Here is a 25,689-nt window from a genome sequence, read left to right on the forward strand (position 1 = left end):
TTGTCGAGCGTGCAAAGCGGCTTTGATTGGTCGGAGTAGAAGTGGCGTGCCTGGCAACATCGCCCCATTGGTGAGAGGTCGGCGAGCGGGCCAGCTGGTTGTTGTGGGCGCAGCCTGAGCCCCTGAGACTACAGAGGGCAGTCAGACGTGGCAGACGATGGAGAGTATAGATTTACCCCAGTGGAAAACTAAACTTCTGTCGGGCTTGAAAGGACTCACACTCATGTACAACTCGCAGCCCCTTAAACAAGCACATGCGCACACACATCCAGTACAAACACCCACTTGCACACACTCGGCAGTCCAAAAGCCTGCGGGGAATTTCGTTGAACACAAGGAGCAGTAGAATTCCATCACACATGCCAGGGGGAGTTTCATGCCAAATTACCCTTTAATGGGATATTAAATGGCAGGAATCTGCTTGAATGTTTTTCTTCTAGCTCTGTACCAGATTTCACCCCCGTGCGATATCGTATAGATCATTATATGCCAAATAACTCCCGTTTCTGCGGGACAGAGACTGTAGGATTTCAATCAGGCGTTTTTGGGGGAGATTGACAGTGCTTGGTATTCTCAGGATCTCCCCTCCGTGGACTCTGGTTACAGCTGCACACAGTAGCCTGATGGTGAAACGGGGACGCCTGCCAGGGCATCCATTGATGTGGAAAAGCTCGAGCAGTTCGAAGCTCGTCAGCGGCCAACAGTAAATTTCCAATAATTTGCTTTCTTATATGCTTGTCTTTAAAGGCACATCTGGTGAACTGAGATAATTACTTTATCCGGATTACAGCTGGTAATTAGCACTGGATGTGCTGAAAGGTGTCGATGTTGTTGCTGGATTTGCAGATGCTTGGTCGTCTTCTTGGTGCTAAATGAACCTCAAGGGTTCACCGACGTTCCTGGATATCTGTTTCTAACCCCATGCGTCAGATGGTTTGTTACAGAGGACCGTCTGGAAACCGTGCACGGAAACTGTATGGAAAAGGGCAGATGCTTAAAAACTGATATCTGCATGATATGTAAAAGATATCTGGCAGGTGGATAAGGGATTGAGATCAAGTCTGCGGTATTTACTCCTCCAAACTGGCAAACTGAGAGAAACCTACGTTTTTCGCCAGCTAATCTTCCTGGGGTCCATGATATGGAGCTAGAACAGTCTCATAATTCACAAATGCACAGGACAAGTTTTACAAATGCACGGACCGATTTGCAAATACACACACCGTTTCACACGTGCACAGGACAAGTTTTACAAATGCACAGACCGATTTGCAAATAGACACACCGTTTCACAAATGCACAGAACAATTCACACGTGCGTAGGACAAGATACACAAATGTATTTTTGATGCACACACAAATATAACCTGATTTACAAAGGTTTTTTTTGTCTGTGAGCTGCGCTGGATTTGTGTGTGACTTTTGAGACTCCCCTGACGTGACTCGATCCACAAATAGGTTTTTTTTAACACGGAAGGATCTGCAACCAATCAGATGTCTTCATTTGTTCCAGCCAATCATAAGAGCACACCCCACGTGGGGGACGATTTACTCTAAACCAATCAGATTAAATGGGGGAAAAAACCTGCTGTTTGAACTGCGTTAGCGCTGTTCACATAGAAAAGTGATTAATATTTGGAGTTGGTGGAGTAAAGACAGCAACAGGAGATAAAAGATAAATAAAAAGGATGGAGAGGAGATCACTGCTGCTTTTCTTGTGATCCCGGTAAATACAACAGCGCGATCAGAGATGGTTTGTGGGGCTGATCAACCAGAGCCGTCGGGACTGGAGAGCTCTTAGTCCTGCCGATGCAGCAACTGATGATGAGAAACAGCAGAGATATTTCTGTATTTGAACTACAGGTGTCTTTCAGGAGAATGAGCCTGTTGACGGGGGTGAATATTGCTGCAGGTCGTTCTGGCTCTGGCCGCGAGTGGCGCTGGTCCCGGTCAGACACCAGCTGACCACAAGTGACCAGACGTGGAGGTCAGAAAAAAGCAGCTGTTATCCTCACATTTATGATGTGACGTTGCCACCACACAGAGACAAACCAGCGGTGGCAGATCAACACATTCCCGGTGCAGAGTCATGCATGGGAAGATGCAGCGGTGATGATGCTGGTCGGGGTTTAGTCCACCGATCATCAAACATCTGAGCTGGATACAGAGGTTCTTCGGTTATCAGTCGACTGATACCGACTTTACTCCAGATATTTCGGTAAATTAATCTCCTGACATGAGCTGCTGCTCCACCTGCGCTGCAGCTCGTCCCCGTCAGGTAGCGCAGCAGCTCTCTGCTGTCTGTCTGGTTCTGAGCTCAATCAGCGGGACAGTAATAGCCTACGTCGTGAAACCAAACAGAGCAAATATATAAAAATCTCCACTGTTTCTCATCATCAGTTGCTGCATCGGCAGGACTAAGAGCTCTCCAGTCCCGACGGCTCTGGTTGAACAGTCCCACAAACCATCTCTGATCGCGCTGTTTTATTTACCGGGATCACAAGAAAAGCAGCAGTGATCTCCTCTCCATCCTGTTCATTTATTTTTTATCTCCTGTAACTGTTTTTTATCTTTACTGCACCAACTTGAAATATTAATCACTTTTCTATGTGAACAGCGCTAACGCAGTTGAAACAGCAGGTGTATCCGCCCCTTTAATCTGATTGGTTGCAGATCCTTCCGTGTTAAAAAAAACCTACGTGTGGATCTTGTCACGTCAGGGGAGTCTCAAAACTCACACACAAATCCAGCGCAGCTCACAGACAAAAAAAACATTTGTAAATCAGGTTATATTTGTGTGTGCATCAAAAATACATTTGTGTATCTTGTCCTACGCACGTGTGAATTGTTCTGTGCATTTGTGAAACGGTGTGTGTATTTGCAAATCGTTCTGTGCATTTGTAAAACTTGTCCTGTGCACGTGTGAAACGGTGTGTGTATTTGCAAATCGGTCCGTGCATTTGTAAAACTTGTCCTGTGCATTTGTGATTTATGAGACTGTTCTAGCTCCATACCATGAAGATTAAAAGTACATTCACATAAAAGTACATTTACATATATACGTCATATAATACTTTACACTTTAAATATATGAATACATAAATAAATACAATTACATCACTCCACTAACCCCACCCACATCATTACATTAGCAACGTCACTATAGTGGTAATTATCACAATTTATAACTACACTGAGCTGTATATTAAACATTGTGTATGTCATGAATGGATGGATGGATGGATGGATGGATGGATGGATGGATGGATGGATGGATGTATGATGGATGTATCTATGGATGGATGGAAGATGGATGGATGGATGGATGGATGGATGGATGTATGATGGATGGATGGATGGATGATGGATGTATCTATGGATGGATGGAAGATGGATGGATGGATCTATGGATGGATGGATGGATGGATGGATGGATGGATGAATGGATGGATGATTGGATGGATGAATGGATGGATGGATGGATGGATGGATGGATGGATGGATGGATGGATGGATGAATGGATGGATGGAGGGATGGATGGATGCATGGATGGATGGATGGATGGATGGGTGGATGGATGGATGGATGGATGGATGGATGGATGGATGGATGGATGCATGGATGGATGGATGGATGGATGGATGGATGGATGCATGGATGGATGCATGGATGGATGGATGGATGGAGGGAGGGAGGGAGGGATGGATGGAGGGAGGGAGGGAGGGAGGGATGGATGGATGGATGGATGGATGGATGGATGGATGGATGGATGGAAGGATGGATGGATGCATGGATGGATGGATGGATGGATGGATGGATGGATGGATGGAAGGATGGATGGATGGATGGAAGGATGGATGGATGCATGGATGGATGGATGGATGGATGGATGGAAGGATGGATGCATGGATGGATGGATGGGTGGATGGATGGATGGATGGATGGATGGATGGATGGATGCATGGATGGATGGATGCATGGATGGATGGATGGATGGAGGGAGGGAGGGAGGGAGGGAGGGATGGATGGATGGATGGATGGATGGATGGATGGATGGATGGATGGATGGATGGATGGATGGATGGATGGATGGATGGATGGATGGATGGATGGATGGATGGATGGATGAACGTCTTCTACTGGATGTGTAGACCAGGTTGGTAACTCAAACTGGAGTAGAGCATTCTTTAAATTATGAACAGCATAATAAACAATAATTAGTGTTTCTCACTAAATATATTAAACAATATATTGAATTGAAATTATATAATAATTTAGGAGTTGCTATTGTTGTACAGAAAAGTATTTTAAATCAGGTTTTTTTGCCCCACTCAACAATGAGGGTGATGTGGCCTGATATGAAGCTTGTGCTCGTAGTGATTCCTTCCTAATCCTGCAGCCCATCATGAATCCTGTATTCCAGCATCCAACGTGTTTGCTGGTTAATGTTTGTCTATGTTTTCTGTGTAAGGACCATTGAGCTGGTGTTTCTGCGGTGTGTGTTCTCCCCGTCCAGCTGGATGAGTGCAGAGCTCGACCCGACCCAGACTCCTCCGTCCTGCAGCTTTTACACGTCTCTCTGCTCCAACACACCTCATTAAGGGGTTTGTGTAGCTCTTGTGGGCGAGCTGGTGTGCCAGTCCTTCAAACCAGGTGTGTTGGAGCAGAGCAGCATCCTAACCGTGCAGGACAGCGGGGCCCTGAGCACCGGGCTGGGAGAGCCCTGGTCCAGCATGTGTTTGCAGGATTGAAGCTGTCCGTCGTCTCTCCTGCTTTTAAAGTTGGTTAGGATTTGCGGCGTAGCCAGCCTGAAACCACAGCTGCTAACCTAGGATGACGCAACCCTCTGTGTCTTGGCACAAACATACTTTGCAGCTCTGCGAGACGGATTATCTCCGAAATCCATCCTTAAACGTTGCAGGTGTCCAACAGCCCTTGGAGCTGAGTCCTTTCCAATTACAAATTTGCACCGTGTAAATAAAAGCGGTTAAATGTATCCATCCTCTTGTCATCCTGATCTAATCCACAAACCGTCATACGCCATTCAATATCTAAATCTGGACCATATTGGAATACCAACCTCGTCTGGCGTGGAATCAGCATCCTCAAGGGACAGGAAGCTGGCATTTACCAGCTTCAACGTCTGACATGTTTTCCATCTTCATTTGGTGTAACATCTCACCAGCGTTGGTTGCTGAGCGCTGAAAACAAACACCGCTCGGGCGGGCTGACGTGGATGGCGTAGTCTCGCAAGCATCTGATCATAAACCGAACCGTTGAACCATTTTTTTAAGCGATCGCCAGAGTTAGAAGAGTACAAATCACTGTCAGGAGAGCGGTGCCTAAAAATAACAGGCCAGCTACTTTTTTTGTCTGGTTTTTATTTTTTAACGGCATATGGACGGATATAAGAAACATACACGTCGACACGAAGAGGCAAGTAGAATTAACTTTTGTCTAAGGATGCTGTCTAAAAACACTGGTTTTTCTTCAAAAAATGGTTTGACGACGCCAGTAGCGTTCGATGGCAGTCGCTGGGACCCGAAGGGCCTTTCAAATGAGATCCCGGAGAGTGCCAGACACTTATTGAATCATGGAGATTTTAGTGATATTTAAGCAGCTCTGGAGCGTTCCGGTTAAATGGAAGAGAAGTCTTCTTAATATGGAAAGAAATGTGAGTTTTTGGCTTTATTTTCCTGAAATAGAAAGGTAAAAATGTGATGAGACGATAATAATAGATTTCTGTAAATGGCTGTTTTCATATATTCATCCGAGAAGATATACTTAAATGGATTTCCTTAACATTAATGTCTGTCTTGTTTCCGCTCCAGTGAAAAAACCCAACTGGAATGATTTATGCACCAGTGTTGTTGAGAGACGGTGGCTGTTGTGTCTGATTTAGGGCTCCGACGTCCCCGCTCACTGAAAGATGAGTTAGCGGGATCGTTTACTGCGGACCGCAGAGCAAAACGGAAGACAATGCTCGACACAGGGCCACCTGATGACAACGGGCCACTCCCACACGGTGATGGATGAGGACTCTGTATCCCAGGAATCCAGGGATGTGGACAAACTGGCCGGGATTCGCTCTTTCCACAGTTTCATAGGAAAGGAGAGAAAGAAGGCAGAGAGAGAAGGAGGGGCTCGAGGATGTTGTTCCAAGTCAGCGGCTCATGCCAAGACTCACTGGGTTCAGGTTAGGCTTTAGGAATCAGTGAAGAGGGGATGAAAGGAGGAGGAGGTGGGGAGGGAGGGAGGGAGGGAGGCGCCTGCTCCATTCAGATCAGGACCAGTCGAAAAGAACGGCAGACCGGTGGATGAGAGAAGGAGAACGGGTTGCTGGAGAACTCAGCGAGCGCTCGTGCGTGTTGTCACATTCGCTTTTTCAATAGGAAGTCAGAAAAAAAGAGGAAAATCCACCACTGCGTGCGCTGCGGGTCCGGAATGAGACTAAAGAAATAGATTAAAAATAAACGTGAAGGTAAAATAAATACATAAAAATACTCTACATCCCTATGTTTTGGCACGTAATGTCGTGCGGTTATAAATAATTAGTACTTGAAATTTCTACCAGTGCAGCTGAAACGATGTGGTTTATTTTCCTCAGACGACTAAAACACAAAAAAATCTCCGATCAAAACGAGGAGCAGTCCCATAAATGTGCTGCCAGATACATTCTTCCATCACAGAAAACCATGTCAAACCGCTTTACTCTTTCTAAATTAGTCGAACATCAGCGTTGTGTGAACGAAGGTCAAAATGAGAGAAATTATGTAACATTAAAGGTATTGTGACATGAAAAACACATTTTTCTTGATTTTTTGTGTTTTGTTGGGTGTCTTGACGTCAATTACACCCAAAAGACAACGAACTTTTAACATTCAGTGTATTATGTGCTTTCTGGGATTTTCCGCATAACTGTGCAAAAACGGCGCATGTGGTTTGGTGGCGGGCCGTGACGTCAAGGCCCGCTAAATCACCGCCCCCTCCACCCAGCTCCTGCCTCCTCTCCTCTCCAGCGCACCATAAAGGCTGATTTATGGTTCCGCGTTACACCGACGCAGAGCCTACGGCGTAGGGTTACGCGGCGACGCGCACCGTGCCCTGAACCCTACGGCGTAGGCTCTGCGTCGATTTAACGCGGACCATAAATCAGGCTTAACACGGAGCTGTTTAGAGCCTCTTTTGTTCTAATCACCGGAGGAGAACTGCTAAGAAGACCCGCGGCCACTGACTGGACTTAAGATAAGGGGACACTGCTGCTTGCATGCCTTTATTTTTATGATTGTTTGCTGTGGACTGTCTGCTTCGCCCTGCTGCTTTTCCGTGCATGCTTCGCCTGTTGCTCCCGGCTTAACTCTCCGATGCCGCTGTGAGCGTATGGCTGGAGGAGGAGGTTTGGAGGAGGAGCGGGGGAATGATTGACAGGAAAGGGGAAAAGGAAGCATTTTTCACGGCGCAAAAAAACACTGTCATAAAAAGCCAGGCATGGAGTACTAGAGTGAAGTTTTTCTTGTTACACTCTTTTAGACACATTTGAGGGATGTTGGCCAAGACTTTTAATAGTGTTAAAAGCATGTTAAAAATTATGTCACAATACCTTTAATATTAATTATTTAATAAAACCTCCACTTTAGTCCTTTAATTTCCAATGAAATCTGCATTTCTGAGGACTTCCTGTAAATAAGGGGTCCCAGCATTTTTGATTGTGATTTTTTTTTAATGAAACTCGTTTGACAGATTAGATACTAAACTGGAGAATATCAGTGATACCAACTCAGAACTTTGTGGACAAGAGCAAAGATTGGGTTTATGGTAGCTTACGAGATATATACGTGATAGTTAACCCATTTCCTTAATCACAAACCTTAATGACAGATCTATTGACCTTTTCTTAACCACAAGTTGGTGAAATAAAAGCTTTCTTTGTCTAATTGCACTTCAACTTTGACTTTATTTGACAAAGAAACTTTTGCAGGACTTCATATAGTCACGGAGGTTGAGCTGCTTTTACGACTCTATATAAGAGTTACTCTTATTTTTTGGTTTCGGTCGCTCTGTTTGTTTCTCTGACTCTCAGCATGATGAGAGATGATGTCCACCACAGCGAGATTAGCACATGTTTCATCTGGTTTTCATTGTTCTAGTATCGGATCATCGTTGGTGATGCTGCAAAATGATTCATAGTTGTCACAAGAGACAACCGGGGCCATTATCCCGTTAATTTGTGTGATTTTTGCGATAGAAGGGATGGAAATTTGCATGAAATTTGCATGAAAAGAAGAAGAAGAACTCCCCGCGCTTGAGCTGTGGACGCGTGGCACAACAGCGTGCACAGCGTACCTGAGCAACAGTCGAGATGGCATGAACATGCTAAGAAACCAGGTGTTCCGTGAGGTTTGCGAGCGGCTGTGAAGAGTCCTGCAGGATGTGGCCGGTTCACCGGTGGGAACGGCCCGGGAGTTGGCAGAGATGAGACGTAATCCTGGATAAATAGACTGAACGAGTGAGGGAGTGGGGGAAGAAGGAAGAAAAGAAAGCCATTTTATACCTCCGTCAGTCACTGGCCTGCGAGCACTTCACAGATGCCGATTGTGCAGCAAACAGAAACCTTGCGGCAGGAAACGAGTTAACACACAAACATTAACCCGGGCTCTGTTGACACGCAACTCCTCAACATAGAACTGTATAATAATAAGTCCTTTCAACCTGGTCGCTTTCAAGTGCGTGGCACGCTAAGGGTTTCCCGGACGAGTAAGGTCAGCTCCAGAGGACACAGCTGGGGCCGGGCCGGGCCCCGTCGGGGAAAGCGAGCCGCGCTGCCCATGCCCTGCGTAAAACAGCCGTTGTTTCCATCTTAAAAAGCCCAGCGGCGTCTGGAACAATAGGCGGCCGCGGTGTTCCCACGGGAGGGAGGAGAGGCGAGGGAGGTTTAACGAGCCAGCCGAGGTGTGACCCGGCGAGGACGCAGGACACACACACGCAGAAATCCCCCGAAGAGTGCGAGAGGGCAGCTCCGCCGCCGCTGCAGCGAGGACTCGCAGCATAATGATGCAGGGAACCGCAAACATGTCATTTGGCCTCCAGATCCCCCGAAAAAGGCTATTTTTGTGCTCCATGTAAACACTTAAAAATCTGAATAATGTTTACTTGTGGTCTGTGCTTTTTCCCTGCTCCCTAATGTGCGTGTCCTGAGCACCGCAAACAAACAGGCATTCCTGCTCGGGGATGCTGCAGTGGGGCGTCGTCACGGCGACGGGGCCCGCGCCGCCTCTTCGGTACCTGCCCTGTAAAAGCAGCCGACCCCGGCACCGTGGGGTCGATCCCCAGACCCCGACCTAGGGATGGGCGGTATGGACTAAAAAATGTATCACGATCATTTCTGGCATTTATCCAAAAATGACGATAAAAAAAATAGCAATTCAACTCCACCTTTTAACTATAAATCTATCACGCTCTCAGATCCGCCATGTTTGTTACACAAAAACGTAATTAAGGGGAATTTATCTTTTCTTTCTTTCTTTCTTTCTTTCTTTCTTTCTTTCTTTCTTTCTTTCTTTCTTTCTTTCTTTCTTTCTTTCTTTCTTTCTTTCTTTCTTTCTTTCTTTCTTTCTTTCTTTCTTTCTTTCTTTTTTTCCCTTCCTTCCTTCTTTCCTCCTGCTCTCTCCTTCCTTCTTCCCTTCCTCTTTTCTCCCTTCCTTCCTTCCTTCCTTCCTCTTTTCTCCATTCCTTCCTTCTTTCCTTGTTTTCTCCCTTCCTTCCTTCCTTCCTTCCTTCCTTCCTTCCTTCCTTCCTTCCTTCCTCCCTCCCTTCCTTCCTTCCTTCCTTCCTTCCTTCCTTCCTCCTGCTCTCTCCTTCCTTCTTCCCTTCCTCTTTTCTCCCTTCCTTCCTCCTTTCCTTCCTTCCTTCCTTCCTTCCTTCCTTCCTTCCTTCCTTCCTTCCTTCCTTCCTTCCTTCCTTCCTTCCTTCCTTCCTTCCTTCATTCCTTCCTTCCTTTTTCCCTTCCTTCCTTCCTTCCTTCCTCCTGCTCTCTCCTTCCTTCTTCCCTTCCTCTTTTCTCCCTTCCTTCCTTCTTTCCTTGTTTTCTTCCTTCCTTCCTCTCTTCCTTCCTTCCTTCCTTCCTTCCTTCCTTCCTTCCTTCCTTCCTTCCTTCCTTCCTCCTGCTCTCTCCTTCCTTCTTCCCTTCCTCTTTTCTCCCTTCCTTCCTCCTTTCCTTCCTTCCTTCCTTCCTTCCTTCCTTCCTTCCTTCCTTCCTTCCTTCCTTCCTTCCTTCCTTCCTCTTTTCTCCCTTCCTTCCTTATTTCCTTGTTTTCTCCCTTCCTTGTTTTCTCCCTTCCTTCCTTCCTTCCTTCCTTCCTTCCTTCCTTCCTTCCTTCCTTCCTTCCTTCCTTCCTTCCTTCCTTCCTTCCTTCCTTCCTCCTGCTCTCTCCTTCCTTCTTCCCTTCCTCTTTTCTCCCTTCCTTCCTTCTTTCCTTGTTTTCTTCCTTCCTTCCTCTCTTCCTTCCTTCCTTCCTTCCTTCCTTCCTTCCTTCCTTCCTTCCTTCCTTCCTTCCTTCCTTCCTTCCTTCCTCTCTTCCTTCCTTCCGTCCTTCCTTCCTTCCTTCCTTCCTTCCTTCCTTCCTTCCTTCCTTCCTTCCTTCCTTCCTTCCTTCCTTCCTTCCTTCCTTCCTTCCTTCCTTCCTTCCTTCCTTCCTCCTGCTCTCTCCTTCCTTCTTCCCTTCCTCTTTTCTCCCTTCCTTCCTTCCTTCCTTCCTTCCTTCCTTCCTTCCTTCCTTCCTTCCTTCCTTCCTTCCTTCCTTCCTTCCTTCCTTCCTTCCTTCCTTCCTTCCTTCCTTCACGTACATTGTGCGTGGATTAAACGCAGAACCATAAATCAGTTTTACACAAAAACATCATCAACAGGAATTTATCATTTTTACCGTGAGATGACAAATTCTTATCGTGAGGAATTATATTGACGGTATATCGTGAACGGTAAAATATCGCCCATTCCTACCCCGACTCGTCTCGTTTACACTCCCGCGTCATCGCGATGAGCTTGTTTGTTTGTCCGCAGCACCGTGGCAGTGGGACCACACCCAAATAGAGACTTTGCACACTCCCCCGTATTTACAGCGTTTTCTTGCGTCGCTCATGATGCTCCTCTCATTTTGGCTGATTTCGGGAGTCCCTGATTGCACTCTGTTTACTGGCACTCGTAAACACAATGACAACCTGGCAGTGTTTAACCATCTGAAACACTGTTATTATTTCTTAATCTGGCGGGATGACACAAGGCAATCCTCATTGGTCGGTTATCTGGCCCGACCGCAGCCTCACCAGTGTGTCATCTGCCGGGCAGACACGGGGAAAGAGGGAAAAAAGGCAGCACATAAAAAAAGCAAAATGCTCCAGGGATCATTTTTTTTGGGCAGCGTCTCAGTATCTGTCTGGCTCTGTCGACGCACGTATGTTCGTTTTAATAGCATCAAAGTTAATTATTCTTTTTTTTTTTTTTCAAGCAATGAAAGTGTTGTCAAGGAAAAAACAGAAGGTATTAAATTCACGCTATGTATGATGTCTTTGGCTGACTGAGTGGAATTGACAGTTGGGTTTTTTTTGGAGCCTCAGACTTATTGAGCACCAGTCCACCAGACAGAGAGAGAGAAAGAGGAGGGGGGGAACGGCTGGGAGGAGAAATATAAAAGCAGTGCTGGCAGCGCACAAGGCGCTGGAGTGCCAAAGCATCTCTAACTTCATTTACAGACTCCTCTTGACATTATAAAAAGCACAGATCACCAAGAAAATATATATATAAAAGATCTCGGAGGCAGAAAGCATGAGTCCCACACCTCGTGCTGCAGTCTGTGGCTCCGATCAGCGATAGCATCAGCAGACGTCACAGCGTGTCGCCTGAAGGCTTTGTCATCTCTCTTTTATGCTCCAAAACAGCTAAAAGTAATTACTCCAAGCAGTCATACGTCTGCACATTCAGAAATGTGGAGGTGACGTAGCATCTGCTCGGGCCTCGTCTCATGACACAGGCGTTGCTGCGGGGAGACATGGGCTTTTCTGTCCAGGACAGCGTTCTGGCTCGGCTGTGATTGCAGCAACTCCTGACTCATCCGTCAGGCTTCTGGCTGCCGGAGGCTTTAAAGAGCCGGCGGCGTGACATATTCTCATGCTGACCCGCGCTGCGGTTGCGCAGGTCAGCGGCAGGCGGATCGCTGGGCTGCAGCTCCTCGCTGGTCTGCAGGAAACCAGCTCATCTCTGTCCTTCATCACCTGAGCTGGGACGTCTCAGCGTGTCCAGCTCTGCAGGGGAAGGGGAGGGGGGGGCTTCGTCTGGTCAAAACCGTCCCCCAACACTTGATTCACTTTCTTTTTCTTTGATATTTGAGTCCGAACTTTAATGACTCAACAGCAGTTAAGATGTTTTTGGTTTTTAGCTTGAAGCCCAAATCTTGCTCTTTTTCTAACATGTTTAAGATGTCTTAATAACTACTTTTAAGGTCTCAACCGCATGAGCAGAAGGTTTTTTTCCCCCTTTTTGTTAAGTTAACTCATCAACTGTTGAGATTGTATCAAACATTTTTAAAAAAGGGGGATTTTTTTCTCGTATCCTCTTTTTTTTCTCTCACTGATTCATTAGTAAAGGTTTATGCTTTTGGTATGAAGATGTCATAAGAGAGGTCTTTGTAACCTTTTAAGATAATTAATCATTAAATGGGTGTTTGAGGGATGTGATTTGATAAGAAAGATATGAAACGTGCCGTGCACATTCCCCTCTATGGTTCTACCTCATTATCACCATCTTCTCTCTTTACAAGGGGACATGAGATAAGAAAAATACTTTTTCTATATCTGAAAACGTAAATATGGGCGTCTGACGTAACTACCATTTAAAAAACGTTGACATAATCGAACTTTTGCAGCTTGGTTTTCTTTAGCAGCATGACATTGAAACGAGCCGTTCAGATTTGCAGGATTCTGTCACGTGTCCAGATCGCAGACGTGTTATCCAGGCTTTCCATCTTTTTCCTATCTTTTTCCTCCAAAGGCTGCACTGCTGATCCGAGTAGCGGAAAAGCAACTAAAAGCGATGGATGCACATCCCGGGTGGGGGGGGGGGGGGGTGAGTGTGAGTCGGCTCCCTGGAAGCGGCTGCTTTGAGACGGGAGACGGTGAAGAGCACCTTATTGGTATTTTGGCATACCCAGCATACAGATGGATCAGTGAGAACTCAATCTGATGAGGGCATATTCTGGCAGTCATTTTTATACTTTGAGTGAAAACAATAAAAAAAAAATCAAACAAACTGACTTCAAGATCTGCTATAAAAAGTTAATCTTGTTCTGCACCGGGATGCTGGGGTGAGAGTTAAAGGGTCCCTTCACCAGACGGCAAATTATTGAAATCAAAAGAATATTATCGTCACCCTGCAGCATCCATCCGGTTTCAAGACATGCTGGATCTTCCAAGTCAACCAGGAACTAGAATGTCTTCATTTTGTTAAATTTGTCATTTCAAATATCAAAAGTCTAGCAGGCAGCATCGATATGAAAGCACGCTGTTTATTTGGTTGGCATCTAAGTAACTTTGTGTATGAGCTGTAAAACACCTCTCTTATTTTACATGAATGGAAACAACTCCTCTATTCATTACAGCGTCTAAGAAGCGACTAGTTGCCAGCGTGCAGCTGATACGAGCCCAAACAGCTGCCATACATAGCAGCCCTGTAGTCGTGAGTGAGTATGTGTGAATGAGTACATGAGAAACGCTGAGTTAAACTGGTTTAAAGGGGCTACATAAGTGCAAGACTATAACCATGTTGGTGTTATGGGTCTCATCACTTTCCTCTTTTGCAAACATGTCACATGATTCTGTGTGACTTGGACATCCTCAAGATTAGCCGATTTTAATTTACACCATGTTCACTGACACTCTCAGGACTAATGGTTGCAATAAACACATAAACTCGACCTTGTCATACCTAACGAGGTCGTGCACCTGCCTTTCACCCAGAGATAGGGTTGCCAACGTCCCGTATTTATAAACTAAACTACGCGCCCTGTATTGAGCTGAAAAGGGACGCACTTTGTCCCGTATTACTGTGAGAGTCAAACAATAGTCATAAAATGCCAATGGAAAATGGCATTGAGCTGTTGAGTTCACAAGTTATTTTTTTCCGTTTTACTACAACACAAATATGTTTACAAGTTTTCTACAGACTTTCTGTTTGCACTTTTGTTATTGCACTAAAAATGTGCACTATTACAGAATGGATGTCCTGCTTTCTTTCTATTGTTTTATATTCATTTATACCATTTTAAGTTAGGCAGGACAGGTTTCTGTTTAAGAAAGATACTTATTTTATTCAGTTCATTTTGCTATTTTGTATTAAAGTGAATTGCTGGATAATAATTTGTTTTCCATGTGTTCATGGCATTCAATAATATGCATCTAATTCAATTCAGGTTCAAGTCAAATAGTTAAAAAAATCATTTCACTCACAAAAAAAGGGGTTAAAAAAATTCATCACACCAGGAAAGGTGAAGATAATCAGGTCGGTGAGGTGTCCCTTATTTATTTTTCAGGGAGTTGGCAACCCTACCCAGAGAGGACGGGGATCCTCCAGCAGATCCCCGAGACCCTAAGTTTATAGCAAGAATCAGGTCTGGATGAGGGATGGATGAAAGAACTACTTTGTCATCTCATCTGGGGCTACCTAAGTTTGTAATATGTCGTGTAACATGACCCGGCTTATCGTGGTTCCTGCGTTCGTCAAACCTGTAACAGCGACGTCGCCCCACAGAAGGGCGGGTGACGTGTAGCTGTTTAAAATGTCGACTCCACCCCTTGAAACTGAGGTTGAAACGCAGGTATTTCAACCAAAACACCACGGAAGACCTTTTCGAAAATTGTTTCAGCTTTTCAAAAGAGAGAGGATAATATTTACCCTCTAAATAGGGAGCCAGAGCCAGCGAGTGATTAGCTCTGCTTGGTTTGGCTTAAAGGCTGGAAGTGAGAAGAAAAGGCTGCGTCTGGTCCAAAACTCAGGACTCGCACATTGTTTTCTCGATGTTTCAGTTCACGATGCACCAAAAAAAAATCTTCGTGGGGATTTTCGACAGCAGATGTATTCTTGGCAACGTGCAATTTTCGCTGATTCAGGATTGACACTAATTTAAAGTCACTCTGGTTTCAGACCGCCAGCCTCAAGTGTCATAAAAGGCCTGTTTGTGTATGCGTGTGTGTGTCGGTGTGTTTATTTGTCTGCCTAATTCGGTCCAGCCAATGGTTTACGGAGCCTTGTTTATTGTTGCGTGTTGCTAACAACAGCAGCACATGGTAATCATGATAGTTAGCTGCATTCCTGCGTCGCCATCTCAACAGGTGGACCCCCCCCCCCCTTAACCCACCGCCCACCTCACTGTGTGTTTCCCCTGGTTTTCATGAAGTTTTGTAAAAGTTACTCCCCTGCTTCCAGCCAACTCGTAGCTCTCCCTCCATCACCCTGCTGCAATGTTAGGTGAGCTAATATTTTTGGACTTCCACCACGATGCCAGAAACCATCAGACTTCTTAGCTTTCCCCTTTGGCGGTCCGTTAAACCCCACTGTTCGAGAGGCCCAAAGGCAACAACAAAGTTCAATGAGTGTTCAGTAGCAAAAGTAGTAAAGCAAATAAAAAAAGAAAGGGCGGGGGGGTGGGGAGAGAAAAGAAACAGCAGAAGTCCTCAGTGATTTATCGGTGATCCTGAGTCGTTGGCACTGCTCTTGTTTTTAAAACTCTGAGTTTTAGATGTTTTAGGCAAGGGGCTTTGGAAATACAGTTGTTTCATGCAGTGGTGCATTTGCAGGTTTTTGGGGTTCGGGGCTTTTTCAGAGACTGGTGTCGTTGGCCACGGCTCGGGTCACCTCGCTGCCTACCAGAGGGTTGTAGCGATGCTGTGTGTGTGAGCTCAGCGCTGCCTCACACACACCGGACACACGTACAGAAACACGTACAGCTCCAGCTGTCCATGCTTTCCCCGGCCTGTTGTTCGTCTGTTATGTCACCGCTGCTGACCTTTTCCATCTTTACACGGGTCATCAACACCTGAAAAACACACTAATTTTAGCATAATATAACATGTAGGCTTGTGTTGAAAAAATCGATTCTCATATTAATTCCTAAAAATCGATTTGTATGTCTAAAGATCGATTTTTTTCATCATTACATTACAACTTATGGTATTTTTGTGTTTATGCCCAGAAAAGGAATTTTTTGTTGGACACGAGAATAACTGGTACCATGTTTTTGCCTTTAAATGTGTTTAAAGGTATGAAAACATTAAAGTTTTCAGTTATAATTGCATAAATTGTCTATATTTCATTACTTTATATACTGTCTTGGGGTTATATTGGCATAAAATGCTAAAAACCAAATTCTCAAAAATTTTAAACCGAAATAGACGGAAAATGGAAAAAATTTAAATGGAATCTGGGAAAAAATAAAACCGATTTCATCCGTCTCTGTTTCCTCCCTGGATCTGTTTAGTAATTCTGACCCACATGATGTTTCTGAAAGCAGTTCTATCAGCATTCTGGGAGGTGATTGGTCCTTACTGCATCATTAGCTGACAATACTTGCTGTTGAATCTCAATATAATACTAATATGTTGCATAACTACACAGTCATATAATTCATGCAACAGCTCAAAAAACAGTTTTAATAACACTAACCCAAATCAATATCGGAATCTAATGGAATCAAATCTTAATAATCGATTCTGAATCTTAAGAATCGCAATTGAATCGATTCTTGACATTTGAATCGATCCCCAGCCCTAATAACATGCATATGATATATATCCTAATATCCCTCTACAGACTTTCAAAAGGATATATATCATATGCATGTTATATTATGCTCTAATACGGCTGGCCTGCGCTGACATGGTCAGTTCTGACTGGATGAGGCCTGACGGACGCAGAGGGGCTGATGGGACAGCAGGGAGTCGGGGCCGGGCCAGGCGAGCAGGAGAGGATATTGTTGGAACTATAAAACCTGAACTCCTGCCTTGTGGCTTCGTACCTCTGGGTTATCAAGGCCTCACATGTGCGCACACATTCCTTTTCTATGTCCAAGAGTGATCAGCAGCAGAGAACCGCGGGGAGAGAGGGGGTCTGTGTCTTCTCCGTGAAACACAGCTATTACAAAACGAACTGGAAAACTACAGGAAATTTCATAATCAGTCCCACATTAGCCCGGGGCGTCGCATGCTCCGCACTGTCAACACGGGTCACGCTGCCTGGGATCAGCCTGGGAGAGGAACAGAGCGAGTGTTGGGAACTATTAGGGCTCGCGAGTGCTCGCACAGGCCTGGACCCTGCAGGCAGATGTTTAGAGACACCCAGAGGTGAGGAAACACATGGGGGGAAACCTAGTGTCTGCCCGCTCCAACACCTGATGAGCTGCTCGCCCCGCTCAGGACAGGGCTGGGGATCGATGCAAATGTCAAAAATCGATTGGATTCCGATTCTTAAGATTTAGAATTGATTATCAAGATTTGATTTGATTTGATTCGATTCCAATATTTTCAGCTGTTGCATGAATTATATGACTGTGTAGTTCTGCAACATATTAATACTAGTATTATATTGAGATTCAACAGCAAGTATTGGCAGCTATTGATGCTGTAAGGACCAATCAGCTCCAAGAATGCTGATAGAACTGCTTTCAGAAACATTGTGTGGCAGAATTACCAAACAGATCCAGGGCAGCAAACAGAGGCCAGATGAAATTTATTTTTTCCCATTTTTGAGAATTTGGTTTTTAGCATTTTATGCAAATGTAACCCCAAGACAGTATATAAAGCAAAGAAACATAGACAATTTATGCAATTATAACTGAAAACTTTTATGTTTTCATACCTTTTAAACATATTTAAAGGCAAAAACATGGCACTAGTTATTCTTGTGTCCAACAAAACATTCCTTTTTTGGGCATAAACAAAAAAATACCAAAAGTTGTAATGTAATGATGAAAAAAAAAAAATCGATCTTTAGACATACAAAACGATTTTTAGGAATTAATATGAGAATCGATTTAGAATCGGAAAATCGAATTTTTCAACACTAGCCTACATGTTATATTATGCTCTCATTAGTGTGTTATTCAGGTGTTTATGACCCTTGTAAAGATGGAAAAGGTCAGTAGTGGTGACATAACAGATGAACAACAGGCCGGGGAAACATGGACAGATGTTTTCATACCTTTAAACATATTTAAAGGCAAAAACATGGCACTAGTTATGCTCGTGTCCAACAAAACATTCCTTTTTTGGGCATAAACAAACAAATCCCAAAAGTTGTAATGTAATGATGAAGAAAAAAAATCGATCTTTAGACATACGAATAGATTTTTAGGAATTAATATGAGAATAGATTTAGAATCGGAAAATCGATTTTTTCAACACGGGCCAACTCAGGACCGCCCGCCGACTCCTGCCGAGCGGCAATGATGTCCTGAGGAAGCGCTGCTGAAACAGTAGCTCAGTCTCAGCTTTATTGGGGAGATGTGGCATCAGGGGGGTGTTTACAAGTAGCCGGGCGACTCCGAGCACGGCGCCTGGAAAACCTGCCATAGGTATGACTAAATGGAAATATGAAGAGAATTTACTCTCTTTTGGACATTCTTGAGCCGTCCAGTCATCCGTACCTGGTCAAGACCAAACTTTAAAGCTCCCAGTGCCTTAGCTGTGGGTTTAGTTAGCTTAAAAAGAGGTGCTTAGAGGCTGCACGAGTAGAAAATCCAGATGTTCTGCTCTCTTTTAATGCCTCATGAAAAGCCAAGCCTGTATCATCATATCCATGGCTGGGCAGAGCTCACCTCGAACTGGACCAAGACGGAAGACAGGTTCAGCTCGGAGCCTCGTCCACTAATGAACCCCACTCTCTCACACTCACACACACTCACACACTCACACACCATATGAGACACCAGCACAATCAGTAAACAGCACGCTGAAGTAAACACACTGGCTGCCCTGCAGAGAAGCTTGGTTTCATTGTTTAATGACTTTGCTATTCCACGCTAATGTTTCACATATGAGACAGAGATCGCTCCCATTTAAGCAGGGAAAAAAGAAAAAAGAGGCAAGCCGGCATCTGTCTTTTTCATACTGACTTACTTCTCTGCCTTTTCGTTCCCTCTCAAATCTTTTTACGCTCAGTCATTTTCGATCCAATCTCCTCGAGACAACTCAATTACGTTGGCCCGGGCCCATTTGTTTTCAAACACAAATATTAGAGAGCGGAGCATGTGAGTCATGAAGAAAGCATCTTTCATCTTGATCCTATTAGTCACCTTGCTGTTTGATGACTTCTTGCAAAACGTCCTTTTTTTTTTTTTCTTTCTGTGTGCGTCTGGCGTGGAGAGGAAGGAAAGAAAGCAGAACAACACGTGTTTGCATGCGACAGAACAGAACCCGCAGGACGGCGCGCACGCGTCTCCTCAATGTCTTCAATACGACTGCAGTAAACTCTGGCTGATCTCAGTTCTCGTCTCTTTCTTTGTGCTTTCAGAATCCACGGAGCACGGATTGAGTAAATGTGACAAGTAAGTCTTGCATGCCGCCGTGCAGCCCAGATAAAATCCTCCCCATCCCGGGCCCAACGTGACCTCTAACGCTCTCTGTTTTGTCCTTTTTTTCGGGCGCTTTGTTTGCAACGTCAGCAGCGGTGGCGTCGTAGCTACGCAGAGGGAGAAGGTGAAGGGCAAAGACGAGACGTACTGGAAGGAGATCAACGCCGCCATGGCCCTGACCAACTTGGCGCAGGGGAAGGAGAGCGTCTCCGGGACGACCAGCTGCATCATCCAGAAGTCCTCCCACATTGCGGAGATCAAGACTGTCAAAGTGCCCCTGCTGCAGAAATACTAGCTCTGACGTCACCCTCCCGTCCCTCTATGCAAACCAGCAAACATTCCTCACTCCGTAAAGCTGCCATAGTCCAAATAAACTCCCCCCCCAGAAATAAAGAGAACTGTTTTTGAAGGAGGGGGAAGAGAAACTCATTTTATTTGTTGTTATTGAAATTTCTCCAAAAGAGGCCTTGACCTTCCTTTTCCTAAGTGGGCTGTCGCGGCGGCAGTGTTACCCCAAACAAGACACTTTTCTAATGTTAACTTATTTTTTTATGAGTTTTTTTTTTTTTTTTCATTTCTTCTTTTTTTATGCTACAGAATTTTTTGAATTTTGCCAAAGTGCCTTTGGTTTTTGTTTTGTTTTTGAAGAGACGAACAAAGCGGCGCTGAGGTGCCTCTGCAGCTTGTGAAGGAATGTTCTGCAGAGCGTGTTGCGTTCGATTCAGGACTCCTTGCATCATTATCATGTGCCTTTAACGCACGCTCCCGTCGAAAGAAAAAAAAAAACACCTAGCACGAATTACTCTACGGCATTGTTCTTGTTTTGACTGGAGTGTTGGTTTTGACTGTAAAAGCGAACGCTGCTTTGTCTCAGCAGGACTCGGGTTTCTGGCAGCCCGTCAGTAACTGCTGGATACGCAGATAAGCAGCCAGCTCTTGTCCTCCCTGTCCACATCTTGGCCTTGGATTTCATTAACCAGCGAAGGATTCCTTTCCTTATCGCGGCCTTTAAGTTCCTGAAAAACGTGCCGGAGTCGCTCAGCTGGGCCCCGGCACCGCTCGGGCAGATACACCCGGATCAGCCTGTTCAGCTGGAGGATGCCGTGACCTAAAAGGGATGTTTTTACTTTGCGTTATCAGCGTGTTTTGTGGGACAGTGTTGCCTTTTTCACGTTTGTGCACTCAATAATGTCGTCAGGAGGGGAAGAAAAAAGAGCGGAGGAAAAGAGCCACCATCAGCTCCCTCCCAGCCTTTTGATCCTCAGGCCTCTCAGCTGTTTAGCATTACATTTAAATTGCTGTTTACAAGAAGCCAGAGGACAGGTTTAAAAGTTAAACTTTCTCCCTGATAGCCTCTTTTCTTTTCTTTCCCTCAACTTCACAAATACATTTCAGTATTATGTCTTTGTCAGCCAAGTAAACATTCAAAGGGTTTGTTATTGTCGGGCCGTATGTGTGTTTTTTTTGTTGTTTTCTTTAATGTAAACTCGGTTTCTCCGGACCGTATCACACGCAGGGCTCCTTCTGTCATCAGTGGAAAGAATGACTGCTAATGTATGGTGCATATGTGGAAGAAAAGGTTTGTGATGAGCGACGCCAAGGTCGCCGAGCGGGGGGGACACCGGTCGTGGAGGAAACCGAAGTGGGCCTTTTTGTTTCATGTTTATCTTCATGGTACTGTTCAGATGTGTCCGAATGAACACGCATACTTATAAATCCTCTCTTTATTTTGTTAATCTTATTGTTTCTGACACCCGGACTTCGGTGGTATCACGGTCGAGTACTTTTTAAGACGGTGAAGGTGCACAAAGTGACTTTTTATTTTGTCAAGAATGTGCAAATTGTGAAAAAAAAAGAGAAAAGAAAAGCTGCACTTGAGAGTTTGTTTGTCAGTGAAGGTGTTTTTGACAAAACTGCAGAGAAGAGTTAGATAAACGGAGGACGGGCCAGCAGTATTGGGGGGTGAGGGGGGGGGGGGGGTCCCCGGGCACTGTTTGGGCTCCCACATGTGTTTCTCATCCACCTGATCCAGGCGGGGCAGCTGCGAGGTGCTGCCGGGCTCGTGACCCCCCCTGCACCCCGCGCCACAGCTGCATGCTGGGAAGAGAGAGGAGGACGAAGCCCCTTCAGAGCCGTCGCCCCCGGCAACGGTGACTCCACACGTGAAACAAGCTGTGCCGGCGGTACCGCACCTCCTCCAGCACGGGCCCGCGCTCACATGCTGCCTGGGGAAGCAACGGCATTTACGACAACATATAAGTTATTATTACAGACTTTTTCAGAAGAAAGTGGTGACCACAGTGTGTTTTTTTATTGTTAAGTTATATAAATTGAGTTTTGTTTGTTGTTTTTTTTGTTTTTTTTTGTTCATTTTTTGATGGAGACTGGACTTTCAATCCAATGACCAAATACATATCTCCTTGTATTGTCTCATTTGCTCTCATGTAAAATTTCTTTTATAAAAACAAATGTCAATGTGGTCACGTCAATGAATAAACATCTGGATGAAATGAGTGGCATCTCCGTGTGTGTGTGTGAGTTGAATTGGGCGCCAGTGTTCCATCCAATATCCATCCAATATATTGGATGGATATGGATATATATATATATCCATCCAATATCCATCTTTTTGGAACGCTGTTTTTTTTTTGTTCTTGCTATTATTACAGTATAATGTATTTTCTTGGTGAGAACTTTGAATAAGCCCATTTAGGGCTTCCTTTCTCACCTGCACATATTTTCATGCTTTTATGTTCATTTCAACTTTTGTACCGTTTTTATGTTGTGCAAATAAATTAAAGTGTTGCCAACTTCGCGACTTTGTCGCTAGATTTAGCGACTTTTCAGACCCCTATAGCGACTTTTTTTTTAAAAAAGCGACTAGCGACAAATCTAGCCACTTTTTGTGGTGTTATTGGAGACTTATCTGGTGGGCAGAGCAGAGCAGAGAGGAGACCCTCACCACTCCGCGTCCAGACTGCAAATGAAATGCGCTTGCGCAAAGCCGCCGCTGGCTTGCAGAGCGGGATGTAAATGTAAACGTTTCTTTTTTCTTTTGGGTCACTTTGCCGGTCCCAAGCCCGGATAAAGGAGGAGGGTTGGTTGTAGAGCTAGCAATTTCACCCTACATAACAATCTTTTGATTAAATTTGCTGTTATAACATTTAACAATACAGGACAAAACTGATGTGTGTAATGTGGATCTAGACAAAGCATTAAAATCATTAAATGTTGTTAATGCTGAAATTATTTTTTGTACATTTGTAGTTCTAAACATATTTAGGGTGTTTTTTACTCACTTTTGTCTCTCCCACGACGTTATTCCTCTCTCCTACAGCGTCCATTACAGTTATATGCAAATTGCCAAATATGCAAATTAGGCGATGACGTCATTTAGCGACTTTTGGGACAGCCAATAGCTACTTTCCTTACTGAGGAGTTGGCAACACTGTCGGGCAGCAGGAGGAGAAGACCTGAGCCCACCGGGCCGCGGGGCGGCGGCGTACTTTACCTGCAGAGCTGCACTTAGCGTAGCAGCAAACAGCAAATCTGGCTATTTAAACGAGGTTTAAACCTGCAGCTTTAAATCAAACCATGCCCGCTGACGGGGGTTGCAGGACATGTTTGTTTACGGCAAGATAAGGCAGGGCGGTTTTCAAGAGTTAAACAAAGCTAATCATGACAAACTGCTGGAGGAGCTGCGTGCACCAACCGTCGCTCTGCGCCTACCGCACGCCACATTTCAGCGGTCTGGGCCCCACCATTTGCTCTCTCTTGTGTATTTTTGCTGCCTTAAGAGGGCCATTCCGCTTTATTTGTTTGACCCGGGATCCGCTCTGGTCTCTGCAAGGCCTTCGGTAGCAGGAGGCAGGAGGAAGCGAGAGATAAACGGGATGAAATAACAATTTGATGGAAGTTTTTCTATATTTGTGATGAGAGGAAAGTTTGTCTGCACGTATAATCTGAACGCTGAACAATATACAGCATCGGGAGACAAGTGGGCCTTTGTGCAGTGTCTGGTATCTCTGAGCGGCGGGGGGAAGGTCTGAATTTATGCCTCGCTCTTCTTAGGTGTGTCCTTTCTCTCCGGGCGCGCTCTCACTCTCCCTCCTGTGCATTAATGGCTCTACCATGCCACTGAGAGCTCTGCCACAGAGCCCGGGCCAAGACCTCCCTCACCCCTGGAGGGAGAGAGTCGGGGACATGCTGGAGCAGCAGACACGACTGCAATAAGTGAATTTAAAGATGCTTTTCTCAGGCCGGTGGCAGCGGTGGCCTCCACCGGGCCGATGCCGAGGAGCCCCCCGGTGCCCGCCGGTGTCGGTATCAGTCAGGGATTGTCAGGATGAAGACCGGCCGATGTGCCCCGCCGGTTTCCCTGTGGATCAGCTGCTCTGGACGCAGCCCTGAGGGACGGCTTGTGTTGACACTTCCTGAAACAATCCTATCGGGTTTTTTGACCCCTCGTCCTCGGGGCTGCGCTGGCCGAAGCCCAGATCCACTGAGCCACATTTTCCATTCAAATACTAAGTGATATTCCACGCTGCCTATAGCTTCTCCATTCTCTCTCGCTCTCTCCCGTCCTCGTTTTTTTTTTCTCGTCCGTGCCTCCTCTTGTGTGCTGTTGAAAGATTTGAAAGAAGTCATGGAAGTGCACGGTTATCTCAGAGCGGGGAGACGGACAAGTGGAGATTCTCGCTTGGCTCGGCCCGCTGGCTGACAGACTCCAGACTTCACCTTGGCCATTTTGTCCGCCAGAAACTCAGCAACACCGAACAACGGGTGAAACCACACGGACCCGACGTCCAAGAATGCCGAGGTTCTCAAAATCATTTTCCATTTGATGAGGAAACATGACTCCGGCAGGCATACTGAAGTAATTAGTTACCTTGCTGTGAAGGATGCTCCGCCGAGCCCCGGCTCATTAGAGCCAGGACTTGGTCTTCTGCTCACCCCTGCCCTTGGACACAAACACGGGAGAGAGACTGCTGGGCCTAATTGTTAGATTCCTGAAAGAATTGACTGATTAAAAAACTAGGTCCGGTCTTGCAATCATTTTGGGATCAGGACTGTTTTGGATCAGCGGTAACTTCGTGGGTGTTTGAGGAAGCGGATCGTGAACATCGCGAGCCAGAGCTAATCACATGGGAGACAAATGGTCGGAGAAGTGCTGATAGGAATTACACAACTCAGTGCTTACTGCCGCAATTAATTAAAGTCAATAGGGGAGTATTTTGGCACCCGTTCAGGTAAATATTGAGTTTTCAGTATGAAGGCATCCTGTTGCTGCTGGGGATCTTCTCGCCCAAGAAAGAATTAGATCATGACTCTGATCTTCCAGATTGCACTTTTGTTATCTTATATTCGATTTCATTATGTATCATTTCCTCAAATCATTAACTTTAAAGTGAACTCATAAATTCGCCTTCTTGATTCCATTATCATAACAAAGTCAGCCATTTCTCCGCACTGCTCCTGGACCGCTCTTTGTTGTGAGGTGGTTTCTGAGTCTCGTTTTTTGTTGAGCTAACCTAAGGCAGCGGGGAAATATTTCCTGTCTTCATTTTTCATAATAAACCTCACCGAGAACAAGATGGAGCGAGCTAACGCTAAGACGGAACCGCAAGTAAACGCTGACTCCGGCCAGATGAGGACGTGTTGGCTGTTATTGCAGGTGGACATCATCTCCATTTTTGCTCTGTGAAAGGGGAAAAAAGGCAGAAATGTCAGCCTGACACAAAAAAGGTCAATCGCACTTGTATGAGCAGACTGCAGCCGCTGCACGCTGTTCTGAACTGAAAAGACTGGGAAATGGATAAATGCAGTTGGTGGATCTGCCAGAGTAAACTGTTCTCACAGAGACTGAGACGCAGTTTTCATGAATCGGAACGGGAATAGGTCTTTGAGGGCGAGGGAACGCAGGAAATCTCTGCTTTGATACCTCGTGTCAAGTTTTCTCCCTCCGTTCACTCGACCACCGCAAGTGGCTGCACCGTGTCATCGGCACGGCCGTGCTTACAAAGGCCGACCACATCGGCTTTCCTTCTTCTGTTTCCCCGTAAACGGACATGATCCCCC

The 25,689-nt window shown here is 45.4% G+C and overlaps 1 protein-coding gene across 1 annotated transcript in view; it reads left to right on the forward strand.

Annotated features, from left to right (window-relative positions):
- mkxa (mohawk homeobox a) overlaps window positions 1-19,994 on the forward strand; it is a 38,759-nt gene extending 18,765 nt beyond the window's left edge. The window contains exons 6-7 of the mRNA XM_061713778.1: window positions 19,551-19,584; window positions 19,702-19,994. Coding sequence (XP_061569762.1) covers window positions 19,551-19,584; window positions 19,702-19,906 — 239 coding nt within the window. The 3' untranslated portion in view covers window positions 19,907-19,994. The remainder of the gene's footprint in view (window positions 1-19,550; window positions 19,585-19,701) is intronic.
- The last annotated feature ends 5,695 nt before the right edge of the window (window positions 19,995-25,689 follow it).

This window comes from Cololabis saira, chromosome 22, assembly GCF_033807715.1.
Source record: "Cololabis saira isolate AMF1-May2022 chromosome 22, fColSai1.1, whole genome shotgun sequence".
In the NCBI taxonomy this organism is placed as follows: domain Eukaryota; kingdom Metazoa; phylum Chordata; class Actinopteri; order Beloniformes; family Belonidae; genus Cololabis; species Cololabis saira.